Source organism: Dermacentor albipictus, chromosome 1 (assembly GCF_038994185.2).
Source record: "Dermacentor albipictus isolate Rhodes 1998 colony chromosome 1, USDA_Dalb.pri_finalv2, whole genome shotgun sequence".
Lineage (NCBI taxonomy): Eukaryota > Metazoa > Arthropoda > Arachnida > Ixodida > Ixodidae > Dermacentor > Dermacentor albipictus.
In genome coordinates, this window is record NC_091821.1 from 325531019 (window position 1) to 325552668 (window position 21650).

Sequence of the window (21650 nt, forward strand, 5' to 3'; positions counted from 1 at the left end):
TTGCCCGACATGGGAGGTGAAAGCCTCTATCGCCACTCACACATGCGAACGCAAGACGGCAGGAAGCGGCGCACCTTCACTGCTGCCTTACTACCACACGCATCGTAGCGTTGGGTCACGTGTTTCAGCGAGTTTCTTGCACCTGTTTTACATGTGCTACAAATCTCGTGCAAAAACAGCGGAATAAACGTATTGCGGAAAGAGGGCAGCAAGCGTACTTATACGTTTGACCCGACGGTGCTTTAGATGTGGCTGTCTAACGACCGTAAGGACGCATTGCATGCTGTCATTTGCCATTAGCAGCTGTTGGTGACGAAAACATTTTCGCATTTGATTATGGCTGGCAAAAAAATAGAGGCAGAAAAAAAAGAAACAATCTTTTAGGAGGAACCAAACCCTGGGCTGCAGTATGACGGGCGGAGACGTTCCCTCAACGCCACCGCTCACATTGTTTTTCTTTATTGCTCGCAAATATGAATAATGTCGAGAGAAAACAATTTACATTACTTTTAGACACACACATGCAATACAAACGCACGCGTGCTACGTAGTCCAATGAAAGTTCATAAATCTAACAAAAACAAACGTCCAGATGCGACATCCATTCATGAACGCAGTGGGAGGTTTCAACCATACTACGCATTTGAGCAGCCTCTTCTCGGAAGAAACCTTGTCGAGCGAGGTGACTCAGCATGTCTGTCGATCATGCGGCTTATCCATAATGAATGAGCCCTAGTAACATAAACAAATCAAACAGTGTATTACTGATTATGTGTTTGAAAGAAAGGAACCGGATACCGTAAGACGCGAGATGTTCTTTCACCGTTGAAATTTTCCAATTATCTTTTCCAGTAATGATGTTAAATAACAGCTCGAAACTTTTATACTCTTTGCCCATCATTTTCTCGTGCGCTTTATGTACATTGTGCTCTAACCTCTTCTCCTATAACGCATTTAACGCATAAAGCCACTTCGAAACGTTTCTCTTTTGTTTCTTTCGTTTTTTTTTTTTGCTGGAGCGGCGGAAGTGCTCCGCCACTCTAGCACTGATTGTAATCCATGTACGCTACAATACATGCTCGTCCCTCATGCTTGTGCAGGTTCCTAGCTAAAACATCTGATGGCGGGAAGGCGTGCGTGTATGATAAAGAGCTCTCTATGTATTTTAACAATTGTGTTTTGAACGTAGTGCAGAGCATTGCAGATTGCGGTTACGATAAAGTACATTCATTATGAATGCGCCATTTCGTCATGTCCTTAAGGCAATAAACTGCATTATTCGTGCTTACATCTGACATAGCTTTAGGCACTTCGTTGAAATTATCCTCGAACCTCCATTGCACCACCTCTCTTTACCTATGTTGATCAATTTCTAATAATCAATGAAAAGTTGATCAATTTCTAATATTCTTTATTCAGATACAGACACATCTGTGCTCGTATTGCTGTGACTTAGCTTTTAGACTACTTATGTTACAAAACATACCGAAGGGCCCTGAAGTACATTCCATCGAGGCTGCAGCTTCCTTGATGTGTCGTGGCCCTTGAATTTCACATCGCATTGCACGTTTCTTGCACTGGCGTGAGTGATGTGCTCTATTAACAAAACAGCTGTCACAACCATATTGATCACAACCTATTGCTCGCGCATATTTCGTGTTGCCAAAAAGCAACAAGACCCTGCGTGAAGGTTACGCTAGCACAACCTTGGCAAGCATGTAAGTAGAAAGGCAGAAAGTTAATAACGCTACTTAGCATCTAAAAATGTACGACGTTCCGTTTTCAAACCAAGGTTGCTGGGCAAGGTGTGGTGACGTTACAAAAAAAAGGATATGAAAAAACATGTTCAGCCCACATGTTGGGATTTATAGTAAACTAATGGCATGCAAATAATTAAATTCGATGCGTACAACTCAGTTTATTTTCATTTAATGCAATGTGTAACTTCATTCAAGGTTTATGCGCCGCACAGTTCACTCCTTTAATTTCGTGCAGTGTCCATGTTCATGCACTGGACCATTCCCAAGCTATGCCAAAATGCAAATATTTCGAGTGGATGTGTACATTGTGAGACGTTAGCTCAGCGTTTTCACGAGGACCGATGTGGTGTTTGATTCTGGTTATCGAAAACAACGGTGAGGAGAGGTGTGTATTGACACGTGTACTTTATTTTTCTCGGCTAACGACTTTTCACCGTCTAACAAATGTTATCGCTCAGTGCAGGACGCGCCCGCATGTATCGGAAGTTTCTCAAATGTCATTGATGGTTTGTATTCGCTGTCTATCGCCACTGACCCTATTGTAATTTCATTGTCTGCGTGATGCGAATTGGGTGGTACTTTCTGGAAGACACACGGGCACCAGCGAATACTCTGGAACGTTTGATGACTCGTATATAGATGCCGACACGCTTGTCCCGCTGATCAGTTTGTCGACGATCGCCGACTCCAGTCGCCGCTGTCATTGTGCTTTGAGTGTAGCCTGTTCTTCTAGGCACCGGTTCGCCCAATGAAGAGTGATTTTCGCCAGTCACAGTTTTGCTACTGCACCGGACTGCCACTACCACAGGATGGTATATATACGCAGAGAGAACGACACACATCTACCCGATGTGTCAGAATAGATATGTACATGAGCGCATGTAAGGCTTCCGTATACATATGCTGCGTCCCAGTGGCCCATACGCAGGGGCACATACTCAATTGCCCTATATTGGGAGTAGGCCTAAATATAATAAATTTCAAAGAAGCTGTTGAATACAATGTGCTCATCCATGAAGAGGTCTGCATGAAATTGAGATGCATAACAGGCCACAGTATGTGTACATGTTTTATGTAGTGTGTTATGGTTTGATTGTGCACAATACTTGGGTCCTAACTATAGCACCACTTTGAAAATGAAAAAAAGCAGTTCTTATGTAGGCCGGTTTTATCCACAAACGTGTACTGCGAGGTAAACACCGATCAACGAACCGAACGATGAACCGACGCACCGACGGACGCCAAAGCATGGCGGGCTATAGGCAATGAAAGCTTCGCTGTGATACCGACGCAATTCTTCCGTGCCAGCCCAAAGTGAAACAGTGACTCAGATTTCTGCCACATTTGTTTGAACAGTTGTCACTTATATCGACAAGTGACTCGTTTGGTGACACAGCGTTGTATGCTTTAAGGTTGGAGAAAATATTGGAAGCACAAAGAGAAGGAAGCAAATGTGTGATAAAGTGAAGCATGACAGCGAAAGAAATGAGAGAAATTGAACGGTTGATGACATTTCGCGCAGTGATACGATGACAGTGTAGTTTGCATGTAAGGGTCATCCAACTATTTTCTTTTTCTGAGCGCTATTGCAGTTAAAATCTTCCTCGTATGTCAACGTGTGGGCTATTTGTGAGGCGCGCACCATTAACCATTCTGTCAGGAAGTTGTTGAGAGACGTAGCCAAAAAAGAAAACAAAAAAAACCTCATCGGCATGCGGCAGTGAGGCCAAAGAACCAAAATTTGCCGGTTCATACTCAGCGTCATAACTTATAAACATAAATACGGCATCGCAGATAGCTCTAAAGAGCCTGAAAGTGTGCGCGGTATAAACGAGTATTATTAACGCATTTTTTTTTCACTCTTTAAAACGAAGGGGTCCATTCAAAGTGCTTCCTCGGGTAGGTATTTTGCACTTGAAAACGCAATTAGTACGTGCCTCCATTAGTTGCATAACTTATAATTCTTCAAGTCACTAAAGCCTTTCTCCAAAAAGATTCTAATATGCCCATTCGATCTGGATGTATATTTTTTATCGTATACACCCTTTACCTTGTTCTGATAGTTACTTTTTATGAATTTATCGGAAGTACAAATCATAGCGATGTTTATGAATGATTCAATACTGGCAACCGCATTAGCTAAAATTGGCAACGATGAGACGCTCGAGCCAATTTTTCTTAGCAGGAAATGAGACATCATTAAAATGTATTGTGACTGTCATACAATCGCATTCTTCCATTCATCTTCGTTTTCTGCAATGTTTAGCTTCATAGATGTGAAGCTAAAGCCAAAATCCGCAAAAGCCGAGTCAATGAGGTCACTTCTGTTCAAATTATTTAACTTTCTCACTCAAATTATCGTTCTTTCTTTGCCTTGAAACTTTACAAACTCAAACGCGCGCACGCTCAAGAAACTCCTTCGTTGGCTTGTATATAGTATCTCCTCGTTTCCGTGCTTATCCACATATCGCTCTTTCTGCTCGTTCTTTCTTACTCCAGCTTGTAGTAGTAACAGAAATGCCTTTCGGATGGATCACTGCTCTCTAGATATTACTAAAATATTTCTCTCTCGCTCTTTCCAACTTTCATTCTTAACACTTAGATAAGAAGCGTACATACGTATCTGCAGATTGTGTGTTTTTATGCGAAGCATATTACGAGAGCTCAACCCAGCTCCTCAGGCGCGGCGGTGTCGCCTTCAATGACCTTTGACCCCATGCCATACCAAGTGACACCGTGACGACACGACAGAGCAGCTGCGCTTGTTTCTAGGTGGCTTTGGCTCAACTCTTGCAAGATGGGCTGGGTGGGAATCGAACCAGGGTCTCCTGAGTGTGAGACGGAGACGCTACCACGGAGCCACGAGTATTTTTTTTCTTTATTACCGACATGGCAACAAGGCTACAAAACAAGACATTTTAACAATAGACAATGGTCGCGACAACGTCTCTGCCATTGGTTGGCAGTCACAGGGCTAAAATCGCTTAAAATTCGCTAGCTCAGTCATCACACTGAGCCATTTTGGTTTTTCTTTTTGCAAATTATACATTTCCTTAATATGACAAATGCTTTCAATGAAGTATTCTCTAACAGGCCGGGCATTCACTTCGGCATGTCTCACGGCCATTCTAGTTTTCCATAAACTATGTAAGGACACCAGCATGAACATGTCATAGGGTACTTTGTCTTCATTTAGAGTAGGCAAGAAACGAATCCCATATGGTGTAATCGGCAAGTCCTTCTTTAGTGTTCTCTGTAATATGTCCCAATGGAACACAGCATCCCAGCAGTCAAGAAAAATGTGTTCTATTGTTTCGGGTTTCCGGCATAGTAAACAGTTGACGCTCCAAGGCACGGAAAGACCTTTTTCATCTAGCCACGGTTTCACAGGTAAAGTATTGGTGTGGAGCTGGAAAAAGAAGGACTTTACCGACGGGCGTACTGGCATTCGTTTTACTCTTTTTAGTACGTCCTTTTCAGGTCCAATGCAGAACATCGAGCGATACAATGGCACCGGCAACATTGTGTCTACCAGGTCCTTATATAAGCGCTTTCGTGGTACCCTACTTAGGTATTCCATGGAGAACCGAACCTTTAACAGCTGAAACGCCAAGACTACCTCTTTTAGGAAACCACGCGCTCTGCCTTGACTGCACCGATGTGACGACACAATAAACTCAGGTATAGCTTCGCTCAGCCTTGTTTGAAACATAGTTAATAAAAATGGGTCATTTTGGTCCCGTAAGAAAACAAACCGCGACACAATCTGCCTAATGAACAAATGTGCCAGACCTAATCCTCCATTTTTAACCGAACGAAAGAGATTAGTGCGACTGGTGCGTTCCCAGCTTGAACCCCATACAAACACTGCGAGTACTCTGTGTAAACGTTGTATGTTAGCCCTTGACATGCACAACGCTTGGAGCACGTAAAAAATTTTGGCAATTTATCCCGACACCTATGCCACTAGTTCTTGCAGGCATTGCAATGACATCGCTAGCCTAGATCATATGCTCTGGCGTTGCCCCTCGTTACGAGGCACAGAAGAAATCCATGAAGACAAGTGGCTCTCCGCTATCAAGAGCCCTGATGCCGGGGTGCAACTATGGGCTGTCCAGAGGGCCCACGATGCGGCGGTCGGGCAAGGCCTGGCTGTCCCAACGTGGGAGCGGCCCGCAGCGCGCTGAGTCGCGTACCTCAGGACCTTGATTAAAGTTTCGCATCCATCCATCCATCCAACGGCAAACAGGTTGCACACTGTCGCACGAGCAAACATAGAGAAATTGCGGCCTCCCCATTTAAGTGTACCTTCACGAACCCTTTCAGTTTCGGCATTCCAGTAATCAACGGCGTCACGGTAGTGCTCAAGCGGCACCCCCAGGTACTTTGCCGGCGTGACTGTCCAGCGGATATTTGCAAACGTACTCGGATGGTCTTCCCAGTTGCCGATCCATACCCCTAGGGATTTATCAAAGTTGATAGCACTGCCTGTCATTCTGCAGTATGACAAAGCCTCTGCGACCGCGATTTCGATGCTTTCTTTATCCCGACAAAACAACGCGATGTCGTCCGCGTATGTCAGCACTTTCACTTCCGCGGACTGCACTCTGAAACCCGATATTCTATTGTCATTCTTGATTTTCCTACAAAGCGGCTCTAGGTAAATCGCGAATAAAAGAGGCGACAAACCACACCCCTGGCGCACAGATGAGCGGACACTAAAGGTTTTGGTAACCTCCTTGTTTATAATGAGGCTGGCGGTACAGTCTTGATAGCACATCTTTACCCCATCCAAGATCAAATCCCCCACCTTTATGTGTTCTAGAATGCTGAAAAGAATTTTATAGGCCACACGGTCGAAAGCCTTCTGCATATCTAACCGTAACATGGCACAGTGTTCACCTAGGTCATTACAGTATTCTAAAATGCTTCTGGCAATATGAATGTTTGTGTAGATAGACCTTCCTTTAATGCCGCAAGTTTGATGCGACCCTACTATTCTGGTCACCACTCCCTGTAAACGCTTTCCCAGCACTCTTGTAAATATCTTATAGTCTACATTCATTAGCGATATCGGCCGGTAAGCGTCAACAGCTAACAATTTTTCTGGGTCCTCTGATTTCGGTATCAGGACTACGTGCGATGTCCGAAAAGAAGGGGGAACCTGTTTTTGCGCATAGGCCTCCTTAAACAACCGTAACAGGATCTCACTGACATCACTTTTGAAGGCTTTATAAAAGGCCGCTCCGAGTCCATCAGGTCCCGGAGACTTGCCTACAACTAAATCATCTATGGCTCCTTCCACTTCGGTGATGCTCAGAGGCCACTCCAGACGCTTTTGAATGTCTTCCTCTAATTGCGGCATGTTTGACAAAAAGTCCGTCTTGAATTCTTCTGTGACGTCTTTAACAGTCCCGAATAATTTGCTATAATGATCAAGAAACGCCTCTTCAATTTTTTGAGGTTGGCTCGTGATCTCGTTCTCGTATTGAATCATTCTGATTTCATTTCGCCTCGCGTATGCCTTTTCGTCAGATAAGGCTCGTTTAGTCGGTGTCTCACCTAGCCAAGCCCTTTCAGCTCGTGCCCTTATAACTGCTCCTTTGAACTTCTCTTCTTCGATAAGCTCAAGCTGGCTTTTCAGTTCTCTTATCTCCTTTGTTCGGCTCCCGGGTCTCTCGCTTTCCACGGTGTACAAAAAATCAAGCTCACGTTGCATTTCATTTTCTTTTTTCCTTTTGATAAATTTCTCTTTACTGGATTCTTCTATAGCACTGATCTTGACTCCTTGTTTAAAGTTCTCCCATAATTCTAGCACGTTGCCATCTTCGGCTTCGATCAAATTATCTAACTTTTGCTTCACGCTTTCGCAAAAGGATTCGTTCATTAACAGCCCATCGTTGAACTTCCACAACTTCCAGTTAAACTTCGATTTTCTTTCTTTGGTACCTACACTAAAAGTTACAAGGCTGTGATCGCTGAACGAGACGTGTTGCACACTATAGCTGCCACACATCGGAACAAGCTCCAGTGCGACGTACCCTCTATCTAGCCTTGCATGACTTTGCCCTTGAAAATGTGTGAATGCAGGCGTGCCGGTAGTACACAGGAAATTACCGACGTCATCCAGATTAGATTCTTGAACTAGTGCGTTTAAAAGTAAAGCACTTTTGTCACGCACTGGAAGGTTTTTCACTCGATCGGCCGCGTAACATACACAATTAAAATCTCCTAGCAATACGACTTTCCTGTCACACTGTAAATGCTGATTTACTGTTTTAAAGAAAGGCACACGCTCACTTTCAGTGTTTTGGGGCGTAGACACATATCACGCGACATCCTACACCCAAAAAGGAAAAATCCACAAAAACCAGTCTTCCACTTTCACAAGAAAAGACCCCTTCTTCTCTAATTCCCAGGTTGTTTCTAATGAAGATAGCGCACCCCGCGGAAGTCCCAACAGCATGTGATACACAAACATTATATCTATTGCGAAAATGCAGCACCATGCGATCCGTTTGTTCCTCACTTTCTATCTTCGTCTCCTGCACCGCTGCTATATCAACATCTGTTTCTAAAAAAAGCCGGCTAAGCTGGTATTGCCGCTTTTTGGCACAAAGACCGCGGACATTTATAGTAGCAAAACGAAGTGCAGTGTTTTGAGCCATTGTTATGTTTTTTGAAGGACAAACGAACCGCATGGTACCCACTTCATGCATCTGTGGCCAAAGCTGCTTTCGCCTTTTGCACAAACCTTCCGCAGCTGCCATGGCAGCCTTAGGAAGGCACAGTTGATGTCCCTGTCATTGCGTTCCATCGTCCCTTGAGGTTGGCTTGGTCACTGCGTAGACTAGAAGAGACGCCGCGAAGCACACGCTCTCGCGGCTACGTCGGCGGCGTCTCCGCCGCCCTCCGGTCCGGAGGTATGTTCGGACGCGCCCTCAGCGTTGACCGCCGAATGCTCGCCGCCTTTGGCGGTGGTCCTTCCGAGATCCTTGCAGCCAGGGCCTCATGCTCGTCCAGCGTAGCGTCGTGGCCGCGCTTGGAGACTGAGGCTCCGCTTGTTCCCTCGCTTACTTCCATGACTGCTGGCTCCTCAGGTGACTTCGACGGCGTTGAGGCGTCCTGCACTTTCACGACGCCGGTGGCGTCGCCAGCTGCGTCGGTCAGCTTTCGGCTTTCCTTGTTAACACTCGCGTCTTGGGGCATGTCGGGCGGGGTTAACGTTGCCGCATCAAGTTCCTCGAGCTTCGACGTTGCTTCGCTTGCGGCTTCTTCAGCGTCAGCCTCGTCCATGACGAGTTCCGCAGTGTCTTCTCCACCAACCGGCCCCGCAACACTTGCGTACGTCTTCACGCACTGAGATTCTTCGTGTCCAAAACGACGGCAGTGCGTGCAGCGAGGAACTCGGCATTCTCGTCTGATATGGCCCTTACTGTGACACCGCAGGCACAGTGGCGCTCTACCGGGAGCGACTAGAAGGGCCATGTCACCGGCTATGCGAAGCTGGTGTGGAAGGTCATCAACCTTAATGCCGTTATGGAGCTTGAGGCGCACGAGGCGTGTCGTCGACCCCTTGTCTTGGATACCTGGAACTCTCCACTTTTCCTTCGAGACCTCGGTGACCTTTCCGAACGGAGCAAGCGCTACACGCACATCATCGTCAGCCACATTGAAAAGAAGCCAGTGAAGCTTCAGACGCACGTCCTGGTTTGCCGGATCAATAACCAAACAACGTTGGCCCTTCACCTTCATTTCGCCACATGCCAAAGCTTTCTTTATCCCTTCCGCGCTCTTGAAAGTCACAGCCCATACGTGGCTCATCTGATATGCCCCCAACGCTACCACTTCGGGGAGCAAACCAAGACGCGCCAACGTGTCCCGGAAATGTTCGACTCGGTAAGGCCTCGACCGGACATCCGCGTGCAAAAATAAAGTATTCAAAACACTACGACCTGATGGCAGAGTAGGCAAAACCACTTCGTATCCCTCGGTATCCATTCCGTCGATCCTGTCACCGCGGCCGCTGTTAGCCGCAACCACCGCTCCTTGGGAGCCCATGAAGCGCACGTCCTTCCACTTCAGTAGCCAAGACGCGTCTCCCCGGAGCCACGAGTACGATGCTTCAAAGCGGTACAAAAGCGTCTCTAGTTAATGCGGTGTTGCCTTAGAAACGCGCTGTTTCTAAGGCTCAGGCGTGCGTCGCTTGCTCAGGCGCACATTTCGTTGCCGCTCCGAACGCTGCGTTGCTCGACGCTCACCGCGTCCAATGCGGGGCGCGTAGTCGCTGCGCCGTAGCCCATTGTCTTACACCCCTTGGCGGGTCGACGGGAACGCTGTCGCGTTCCACTCTTGAAGGCGAAGCAGAGTAACGCATGAGTTGTTTCTTCGTCTAGCCGAACCAAATATAGCCAAGCAACAGCAGTTCACCAGGCTAAACAGTGGTTCAACAACTAAAATAAAGGCTAGTATGCTTCGCATCCTGGGCTTAACCTTAGCTAAGCCACAGCCATTTTTTTTAACAAATGCCCTTATTCTGATTGATTTCACATCCTTTCTACCGTTGTTAGCTTTAAGAGTCATCGCGCATAGAGACAAGCCTTTCTCGTATCAAGGTAGCCCTCTATCGAATCAGTTTATCTCAAATATTTTGATTCAATTTGCCAAGCTTGTTTCAAGCTCCGGCCTGTGCTGCGCTGTCTTGCCCTGTCCTACCATAACATTGAAAAGTATTAGTTTGTGCGCCTTAGAAGACGTCTCATCCCGTTTATAGAGCGTGCGTACTCGAATAAAGTACAGCCGCCTGCACCTACATGAATTCTCTCCTTCGAAAGAAGGAAGAAAAAGAAAAGGTTTGCGTGAGCAGCCACTTACAATAATGGCCCTTTTCTTCGTTGTAGCATTCTATGAGATTGCTAGTGCAGCCTTTGAATATACTCGAGAGCACCCGCATTTGCTGAGTCTCGCGTTGTCACTGAGAATCAATAACGCAATCACTCCGCCGATCTTTCAAGGTCTAATGCACCGAGCTTAGGGACTGGAGCTTTCAACCTTTCTTTCTACAATGTCGCAACAGCAGCGCTCGCAGATTTGATGTGCAGAAAAATAGATAGATGAGCATATTCAGACAAATTTTTTAAGGCACAGAAGAAGGCACAAAGGGAAGGTCGAAAAAATGACAGGCCCTGACCTTTTTGTGCCGTGTCTTTCTTGGGCTTTAAAAAAAAAAAAGTTGCCAGCTATGCACCAACTAGACCCATAGAAAGTTCTCAGTATAACGAGCAGCGCTCCACCAACTCATACGGCGCGCGATCAGTCACGCGTTGAGCGGTTGAGCTTTAGCGGGACGGACAATAACAGGCAGGCAGCCGTAACCAAGGCGCCTCGAGTTTTTCCGTCACCACTTGCTTGTTGAAGAATAGCGTTCTGGTGAAGGGATGCTCTGTCATCCCACCGCACGGAAGATATCATTCTGCTTGAATGGCGAGCGGCGCTGTGCGCGATAGCTTTCTTCTTTATTGTGTTCTTGTGCGCCAAAAACCACGCGTCGTAACGACAAACAAAATCATGCGGAAAGGGGTGGCGTGCTTTTGCACGCGTCATTACGTCTTCATCGCGGCATGTGCACATTGTGCAGTTGACAAATGGTTGCAAGCTGCAGCGGCGGCAGCGCAAGTGGCCGTCGACGCAATGCCCTCTGAACGGCCGCAATTACACGCGATCTCCCCTGCAAAAGCATTGCAGAAGCTGGGGCGCGCTTTCCTTTGTACTAACCCGCAACAGCCTATAGGGGAGATAGAGTGGTAGAAAGGAAGATAAAGAGAGAGAGAGAGAATGAAAAGGAAAGGCAGGGAGGTTAACCAGATATGAGTCTCCGGTTTGCAACCCTACACTGGGGATGGGGGATAGGGATTAGAAAGATGACAGAGAGGAAAACGCAAAAAAATGGAACGCGCACACATGGAGACACACACACAAAAGGCGTTCCAGTTAAAGTCGTTCACACAAGCCGGTAGATCGCAAGAAGCGCAAAAGCGCTTGCACGGCCTTCTTCTGTGATGGTAGGTCCTTTCGATGTTGCAGAATTCTTTTTTCGGATAGCGGTTGGTCGTCCAGTTGGTCAAGTTCGTGGCTAAGGCATGCCCTCTGTGGACTGTACTGCGGGCAGGCGAACAAAATATGGCCAATTGATTCTTCATGGCCGCAGTGGTCACATGTTTGGGTGTCGGTCATGCCTATGCGGAAGGCATAGGCTTTAGTAAAGGCAACGCCCAACCAAAGTCGATATAAAAGCGTGGCGTCTCTACGGCGAAGCTGTGACGGCGCTCGAAGACCTAATGTTGGATCAAGTGAGTACAGTCGCGGGTTTCTTAAATGTGGCTCATTCCATTGTGACGCGGTGCACCGCCGAGCAAGTAGGCGGAGCTTCCGTGCTGCGTCAGTTCTAGAAAGAGGAATTGGGATGTGGCGCTCCTCAGTATGGGCTGAGCGGGCAGCTTGATCCGCCCGTTCATCGCCGATAATCCCGCAGTGACTTGGAAGCCACTGAAAGGTTATTTCGTGGCCTGCATCACTTATATGGTGTAATGTCTCTGTAATATGGAATATTAGTTGTTCGTGCGGTCCGCGTCGTAAAGGTGACAGTAGAGACTGCAGTGCCACCTTCGAATCGCAGAATATTGTCCATTTTTGTGGCGGTTCATCACCAATGTGATGAAGGGCAGTAAAGAGCACTGCGAGCTCTGCTGCCATCGATGTTGTGCCTCGCTCAGCCAAAAATCAACCTCGCAATGCCTGGTATCTCGAAAAAAGCTGATCTGTCATCACCAGCCCTTAGACAGCTCACGCTACTATATTTGTACGAGAACTACCATGATTCTACGCATATTTACACTGATGGATCTGTCCTTCCAAGCAGCTCCGCGGTGGCAATCGTCATACCAGCGAAAGCTAAAGCAATCAAATTTAAGACGACCCACGTGACAACAAAAGGGAGACAAACAACACGTAAATCCAACGCCGTGGCAAAACGGGTGAATAACAGCTGTGCCACTCTTCACTCGTTGCAGCTTGAGTACATAGGAGAATTGTAGGGGTATAGGGAAAGGTGCCGTCTGGAAGCATGCTCCGTTTGGCGTCTCTCTTCAATAAAAGAAATTCTACTTGACAGCAGTTGAGGAAAAACTAAAGATGTCGTCAACGGACGCAAACAGCAGAAAAATCTTCCCATACATCGATTCCCCCAGCGCCGTCTATAGGGGTATTGTAGGGGTATAGGGAAAGGCGCCGTCTGGAAGCATGCTCCGTCTGGCGTCTCTCTTCAATAAAAGAAATTCTACTTGACAGCAGTTGAGGAAAAACTAAAGATGTCGTCAACGGATGCAAACAGCAGAAACATCTTCCCATACATCGATTCCCCCAGCGCCTGGGATCAGCATATATATATATATATATTTTACAATACACTCGTCGCCCGTCAACTGCACACCTCGAACCGCTCACTTTTCTTGATATCTGGACCTTGGCCCACGCCGCTGCGATGACTTGCAGTCTTCTAAAAATAATTTCCCACATTCAGTAACAGTGTGATTTATACTTGACCTTGTATGTTGAAGAGATACATTATACGCTCCGTTGGGGCGCCCAACTAACGTAGAGTCCCGAACTATACTCGAAAAAGCGTTTACACCCTTCGAGGCGTATGCTTCCCCCAAACAATAATCGTCATTTGAGTTGCTTGAAAACTCTGCGCTTGCTACTGTCCTATCAAGAATGCTATGTCACGTTGATAGCACACACGCCGTTCGTGACCTGGAAGTATTGGGCGCGCAGCGTCAAAAACAGGAAAGGCACGCGAGACAGATAACGATTATTTCTGGGCGACAAGATGAGCTCCGAAGAACTTCGGAGCTCATCTTATGGAGCGTATGCTTATGAAGTTCATAAACAAATTTTGAAAGTTTCCTAAAAATATTTATTAGAGCGCAGCTCTTAGGCGCCCGTTCCTGCGTTGAGCGTCGGCGTGCCTCGGAGGAGTAACCGAGCGAACGAGCACAGCGAAAGATGAAAGAGCGAACGCGGAGTGCAGCGAGGATGAAAAAAAAAAAAGAAGAGAACCAGAAATCTCGCCTTCGTGCATAGCGTTCACCGCAAGCGTTTCCCGGTGAAGATGACGGCTGCATAAGCTGCAGTGGCCAGGAAGCTCCAACTGTGTGGCCGATCTATACAGGGTGTCCCAGCTAACTTTAACCAAAGTTTAAAGATATGCAAATACCACGTAGCTGGACAGCACGAAGGTAATGTTGTTTGCCGGGGCTTGGACATATTCAATCTATTTTTTTCTTTCATTCCGCCTAATTGGGTAATTCGACCTAATTAATTAATCAATAAATGAATAAATAATTAATTCATTAATTAACTTCTCAAATAATATCATTAGGTTAAAAGTGCGAATGAGAAAATTCTAGAGCGACATGAAAAACTCTCGATACAGTTTTTTGTTGCTCGATACGTGCTACATAAGTGTTTTATTTTTTTTTCGAGCGTGAGAGAAGCCCGCAAATGCACGCAAAATTGCCGCGCGACTCTCCGCTCGAGGCATTTTATATGTATCCGCGAGCTTCTTTCAAGCTCGGAAAAACACTTATGAGTAGCAGGTATTGAGCAACAGTAAGTTGTATCGGGAGTTTTTCATGTCGCTCTACAATTTTCTCATTGGCACTTTTCATCTACTTATAACATTTGAGAAGTTGATTGAATATTTAAGACTAATGGTCTAATTAGGCCGAATGAGAAAAGATATATTGAATATCTCTAAGAGACGGCAAACAACATTACCTTTGTTGTGTCTAGCTACGCGGTGTTTGTATATATTTAAACTCTGGCTAAATTTAGCTGGGACACCCTGTATACAAGGTGTCATTTTTTTTAGCTGCACCAAGTTTTTAAAATTAGAAAAGTATAAATCATGTTAACGTTATGTTCACCATTCGGAAGTACGGATTGGCAGCCTCTAGATACAGAGAAATGTCTTCAGTTACGTGCGTAATTAGCTAATTACAGTTTTTTACTTTCTAATTATCAACAATAGGCGGCTACAACAAATGAGTACTTTGGGGCCCGTCCTTGACACTACCTATCCCAACGATTAAATTTTGAATGGCCGATTCATGTTGGAGCTACGCGAACAATTATTTCCGCTTGGCAGGCTCCTCGTAACGGAAACTGGCTGGAAAAAGATTGTCTGTGTCGTCGATGTCACTTTTTGGGTGCAGCTAAAAAAAAAAAACACCCTGTATAGCGCTGCGTGTCGTGGCTCTCCCAGTCGGTGCGGTGATTAGTGTGATGCATCAGTATATCGTGAAATGAAAACCCCTATACAGCTGCACTCAAATTTCGCATGTGGGTGTATCGTAATCGTTAGTGATCTTTTTTTTTTCAAAGCTACAGTTTCAAGGTTGGAAAACCTCGAGGGTTTCTTCAAAGGCCAGTGCATGCTGAAATATTCAGTTCTAGGCCGATCTACCGCAATAACGTTTTTTTTTCTCGCTTTAGTAAGCGAAAGCTTTATCGTTGCTTTAATGACATTGTCAGGAATGTGAGAGCTCTCTTTTACGTAGTCGAGAGGCCTGATTAGTCTCGGATGCCAAGAAATTGCTTTACGCAAATTGTTTTGTCGAGGCCTCATCGGGATTATCTTTACTCACGATGTCGTCAAGGGTACGATATGATGTTTCTGAACTTCAAACTGATCACATAAATGTGTTCAGACGTTGTGCCCAGCAGCGGGCAGTCAGCGTGCTCCGGCTCCAAGCTCATCGCTGTTGCAGAGCGCTGGGTGACGTAAGCAAAACGTCCCCTCGAGGGACGCGGCGTTGCTCCTTTCCCAATTACGATGGGCCCCCCAAAACTAAAAGCTTAACGGTTAATTATTATACGGTTGGTAATTAGCAACTAATTACCATGTATAACTCCTCACGTCATGTCTCTGAAAGATCCATCCTTTTATTTCAAAACAGTTACTTTAAATGTTGCTTAATGCATTTTTAGAAAGACGTGGTGTATTCACTATTCCAAATTCATTTTTCATAGCAATTTTTTTGCTGCGCAGATGATATGATACATAAGCGAGAACTGGACTGGACTCTCTCGTTGAGCACTAAAAAAAATGAATAGGATTGAAAGACAGTGTGAAAATCGTCAGCGAGCTTGACAACAAACGTCAATGACATCCATTCTACAAGAAAAATAAATTTCATTAAACTTCGACTACTACTACGACTACAACTACTACAGGAAGGCACCAAAAAATCCCATATGAAAAAATGTCCGATGATTACGATACCTACTAATGCGAAATTTAAAGGGACTCTAAAGGTTACTATGAAGTCAAGTTAAAGTGATTAAGCAATGCTCTAGAACGTCTAAGGCGTCAATATAATCGCGAACAGAGCTTTAGCAACCGAGAAATTGAAATAAATGTATGACACGATTTCAGACCTCCCAGCGACATCCGGTACTAGCCTGATGACGAAAGCACTCCTCATCATAATGTATGTCACTAGTACTCAACTGCTCATGTTAAAAAAGATCATTTCATTAGGTTATAAGACGGAAGAAAATGCTACTTGTCTACTTCTGTTCAATTCTAAGAAAAAAATAACATTTTGAAGTTACCATTCAGTAATATGGGTGGTCGACAGGCTTCGTTTTCGCTCGACTTTGCGCGGTCGACTCAGCGCCGCGCGCACATTGGATTGTCAATTGTTTCGTTATCGCGTCATGCTGCTCTGGTTCTGCTGGCTCGCGAAACTTGCATTTGGAACAAGCAGCGAGAATGTCACGTCCATGTGATGTCATGGGATGCGCGAGCGGTCCGCGGAACTTGGCCAAGGGCAGTTGCAGCGGCCAATCCAACGTTACTTATCACTGTGCGCCAGCGAGTGAACCTCTCCTTTTGAAGAGGTGAAGTGCCGTACCTATGCCGCAGCGCGTTGGCAAAGAGCCGAAAAATCGCATAGTGTGCATGCTGAACTTTTGTCCAGAAGACTACGAGTTCAACGCCGACTTACTGAAGTTGTGTGGAGTGCCTTCCAAAGCAATGCTTTCCCGTAGCGCTGTTCCATCGGTTTTGCCTGCATTCTCCGAAGCGCAAGAACAACTGCAGATCGAAGATGGGGCGGTGAGTGCGGCATTTGGTTTTCACGAAGGAAAAGCTACAAATTTTCGAATATGTACAGCCATGACATACAGTTGCCGACGTAGCAGTACGCAACGACGCCGGCAGCGCGAGCCCTCAGCAGCAGGTCACATTCATCAGTGCTTAAATCGCTGAAGTCAAGCCCAGCATCGCGAGCCAATGTGTCGTTGTCAGGGTCGTCCATTGCAACGAGCGTAAAAGTTGGCGTCATAAAATAAAGAACCAGCTTATCGTCGCGTGATTTCCCTTCCGCTAGCCACCATAGTTCCGCTTTCGCACTGCGGGCGGCTTTGTCTTGGCTCTGTTTCTGGCCGCGCATTTGCGTCTTGCGCAGAAAAGCCATAGCGCCGTCTGCGGGCGCCGTTTTGCTCACCGACGGCGCAACGTCACTATGAGACCATAACGTCACCACTCCTCGATCGGAGGGCGGGCGATTTGAACTGCGCTAAAGGTACGCGGACGCTTCAGAACGCATTTTCTCTTAAAATAAGTAACTTCTTCGCATGAAACAAGCGTAACGAGGTTTCTGGGATGGTATTTCAACCATCCACGTTGACTTAATATTAACCTTTAGTGTCCCTTTAAGCGCAGCTAGATACGTGTTTTCATTGTTAGCGATGTATTGGGACACAGAATATGGGATCGAAGTCACCGCACCGGCTGGCAGTGGGCCCGTGCCGTAAGCGCCATCGCACGGGGAAGTAGGGGAGTGCTGGGGCATGATGAGCGCCATCGCAGCCAGCTGTGAAACAAGACGACGACGAACGCGTGAGCAGTGGAACGAGCGCGTTCGCGCGGTAATCGCGGTAATGCCGAGGGACGCGCTCTAAAACGGAACGGTTATTGGCAAAAGAACGGGGCATCTGCAATGGACGGGACGAAAGCGGTCTGTTGTGGTTGGACACTATGAAGCTTGTTAGTTTCATTTCCTTGCGTTTCTGTTTTGTCACCTTGTTTGTAATTTTACTTGTTGCGCCTTTCTATTTTTTCATTAATTACCCGTGATTATGCAGGGCCTACGTACGCAATAGCTTTAAATATATTCAGTGCCTTTTTCCTTTCTGAGAAATTATTTGAGAGACATGGTTTTTCGGAGAAAACACAGAGAAGGTCTTTATTCTTTATTCAGACATATCCCCGCTTAGCCCGAAAGCGTTACAGCAGGGGGGTTACAAGCATGAAAAGAATACATCTTGATTCTCACTGCACACCTGTTCACATGACAGTCTATTCCACTGAGCGATAGTTTTTACAAAAAAAGAGTTGGCATACAGGCCCGTCCTAGCCCGGTATTCTCTAATTTTGCACTGGTGGTCAGTGCGTGCCGATATATAGTGTGGCGGTTTTAAGTACATTTCCCTATCAATTCCAGTTTTGTTATGATAGATTTCATACAGAAGCTTTAGCCGCCGCCTCTTTCGGCGAGAAGACAGGGACTCCTAGTTGAGCTCTGTTTTCATTGCTGTGCAACTGTGCCTCCTCCCGTACCTACTCAAGACGAACCTGGCTGCTCTGTTTTGTATTTTTTCTAGTTTATTTATCAGACATATCTGTGACGGGTCCCATAGGGTACAAGCATATTCCAAAATAGGTCGTATACAAGTTAGGTACGCCGTGCTTCTAAGGTTGGAATTTGTGCATTTCAAATTTCTTTGAATGTAATTCAGAGCAACTGCCGCTTTGCCAACTACATAGTCCACGTGTGCCCGCCAAGAGCAGTCGCCCGACAGCATTACGCCCAAATATTTAGTCTTGGATTTAGTACTTCATATATTATTCATTAGACTGTAGCTGGCATCGATTACTTTTATCTTCTTTGTAAACCGCACATGGACGCACTTTCCGGTATTCAAATTCATTTTCCACTTTGAGCACAATTCGCAAATACGATATAGGTCGCCCTGCAGTTTGAGAACATCGTCTTCATTATCGATTTTTCTATACACAATACAGTCATCTGCGAAGAGCCGCATGTTAGAGTCAATACCTAAGTTAATATCATTAATATATATAAGAAAAAGAAGAGGTCCCAGAACTGATCCTTGCGGGACGCCTGATGTGACCTCAAGATAATCTGAAGTAGTACCATTTAGGACCACACGTTGACGGCGACTTGACAAAGAGTTCTTTATCCAGCTAAAAACACTAGAATCTATACTTAGCATTCGAAGTTTATGAAGTAGTAAAGAATGGCAGACAGTATCAAATGCTTTGCGGAAGTCCAGAAATATGCAGTCTATTTGTCCACCCATATCAACCACTGACGCCAGGTCATCATAAAATTCAATCAGTTGTGTCGAACATGAAGACCCCTTGCGAAACCCCTTGCGAAAGGTCGTGGATGGAAATTCATGACGATGAGCAAAACGAGAACAAGGTGAAAGCTGGAGGCAAGGTTTCGACATGTGGACTTGTCTTTTTCAAGGCGACATATATGCTTACCTCGGCACGGTATACATAAGTACGTTTCTACTAAAGGTGAGAGGGGGACAAGGCGGGTGGACGAGGCGACGAGTGAGGGTGCGTTAGAGGCGAGGGAGTAGAATTGGAAAGAAAGGTGTGCTATTCAGCTTTGGTGGAGAAATGTGAGGTAGCGTCGGGATTCAGCCGGTGGACGCAGCAACGTAGGCTCCTTTTTTGCCTTTTTTCGTGGAAGGGGCCTGGACGACAAAAGGGCGGCGGAGGTACCTGCTCTGTTGAGGTCAGTGAAATATCGTCTTTCTGAGAGAGAGAATAAAAGTAGCTGCGTAAAATGGTACATATATGTATAGACGGGAAGAAAGGAGGTTAGCCGAGGGTCCCGATTTTATTAGTAATATCATAAGAAGCCAACAAACATTGACACCAAGGACAACATATGGGAAATTACTTGTGTTTAATAAATGAAATATCATCATCATCATCATCATCATCATCAGCCTGGTTACGCCCACTGCAGGGCAAAGGCCTCTCCCATAGTTCTCCAACAACCCCGGTCATGTACTAATTGTGGCCATGCCGTCCCTGCAAACTTCTTAATCTCATCCGCCCACCTAACTTTCTGCCGCCCCCTGCTACGCTTCCCCTCCCTTGGGATCCAGTCCGTAACCCTTAATGACCATCGGTTATCCTCCCTCCTCATTACATGCCCTGCCCATGCCCATTTATCTTTCTTGATTTCAACTAAGATGTCATTAACTCGCGTTTGTTCCCTGACCCAGTCTGCTCTTTTCTTATCCCTTAACGTTACACCTATCATTCTTCTTTCCATAGCTCGTTGCATCGTCCTCAATTTGAGTAGAACTCTTTTCGTAAGCCTCCAGGTTTCTGCCCCGTAGGTGAGTGCTGGTAAGACACAGCTATTATAAACTTTTCTCTTGAGGGATAATGGCAACCTGCTGTTCATGATCTGAGAATGCCTGCCAAATGCACCCCAGCCCATTCTTATTCTTCTGATTATTTCCGTCTCATGATCCGGATCCGCAGTCACTCCCTGCCCTAAGTAGACGTATTCCCTTACGACTTCCAGTGCCTCGCTGCCTATTGTAAATTGCTGTTCTCTTCCGAGACTGTTAAACATTACTTTAGTTTTCTGCAGATTAATTTTTAGACCCACTCTTCTGCTTTGCCTCTCCAGGTCAGTGAGCATGCATTGCAATTGGTACCCTGAGTTACTAAGCAAGGCAATATCATCAGCGAATCGCAAGTTACTAAGGTATTCTCTATTAACTTTTATCCCCAATTCTTCCCAACCCAGGTCTCTGAATACCTCCTGTAAACACGCTGTGAAATATATGAAATGAAATATAGAAACGAAGAATTATTGGAAATTAAAGTGGATGAAAAAACAACTTGCCGCATGTGGGAACCGAACCCGTTCTCGTGACGCCTGCGGCAAAAAGGACGTCCCACGTCCGCCGCCAAGGTCTGTGTGTGGTGGCGCTGGCTAACATTCTCAGGGTTCTACTAGGACACATAAATGCCCAAGAAAGTGGATGGGAAAACAGCGCCGCAGTAGCTCAATTGGTAGAGCATCGCACGCAAAATGCGAAGGCTGTGGGTTCGGTTCCCACCTGCGGCAAGTTGTTTTTTCATCCACTTTAATTTCCATTAATTCTTCGTTTCTATATTTCATTTAATAAACACAAGTAATGTCCCCTATGTTGTCCTTGGTGTCAATGTTTGTTGGCTTCTTATGATATATATATATATATATATATATATATATATATATATATATATATATATATATATATATATATATATATATATATATATATATATATATATATATATATATATATAAAGTAATGAAAGAAAGGAAGAGAAAAAAAACTAAACAAGCCAATTAGAAATAAAATAACTAGGTGATGTTGTCTATAGTTTGAAATTTAGAATAGCGAGTCGATTCTAAAGCTGTCGGTGAAACGTTTGTGCCTATTGGTTGCAATGTATTTCGGAGTACTCCCTGTGTTTTCTTCTTATACCACACGTTCCTTCATATTGTCATGTAGTGACGATGACACCACAGCGCACAACGCAAGTCACGGAAACTTTATTTGGCGTGCCTGTGCCCAGCAAAATGAGTAGCACTCAGCGAAATTGTAGCAGTGAGCACACTCGTCGATCATCGAAATCTGGTCTGCGGGTCAAGGGTATCCGCTACTTTAGATGGCTTGTAGTAGGTCCCAGCGTGGTAGCTAGCGCTCGCG

General features: G+C 45.6%; 2 protein-coding genes and 1 non-coding gene across 6 annotated transcripts in view; 2 read left to right on the top strand and 1 right to left on the bottom strand.

The window, feature by feature from the left end:
* LOC135910189 (uncharacterized) overlaps positions 1 to 21650 on the top strand; it is a 328772-nt gene that overhangs the window by 88600 nt on the left and 218522 nt on the right. The window contains exon 1 of one of the 4 annotated variants that reach the window (XM_070531649.1): positions 16881 to 16941. The exons of the other annotated variants lie outside the window; for them this stretch is intronic. The gene's annotated coding sequence lies outside the window, so the exon portion shown is untranslated. Of the gene's footprint in view, positions 1 to 16880; positions 16942 to 21650 lie in introns of those variants that run through there. 4 annotated transcript variants of the gene reach the window in all.
* On the bottom strand, positions 4627 to 9821 carry LOC135909159 (uncharacterized). The gene has a single exon (XM_065440996.1). The coding sequence runs from the start codon at positions 9819 to 9821 to the stop codon at positions 8646 to 8648; it is 1176 nt and encodes a 391-aa protein (XP_065297068.1). The 3' UTR covers positions 4627 to 8645.
* Positions 20947 to 21019, top strand: TRNAL-CAA (transfer RNA leucine (anticodon CAA)). The gene has a single exon. It is a non-coding gene; the product is annotated as a tRNA-Leu (tRNA).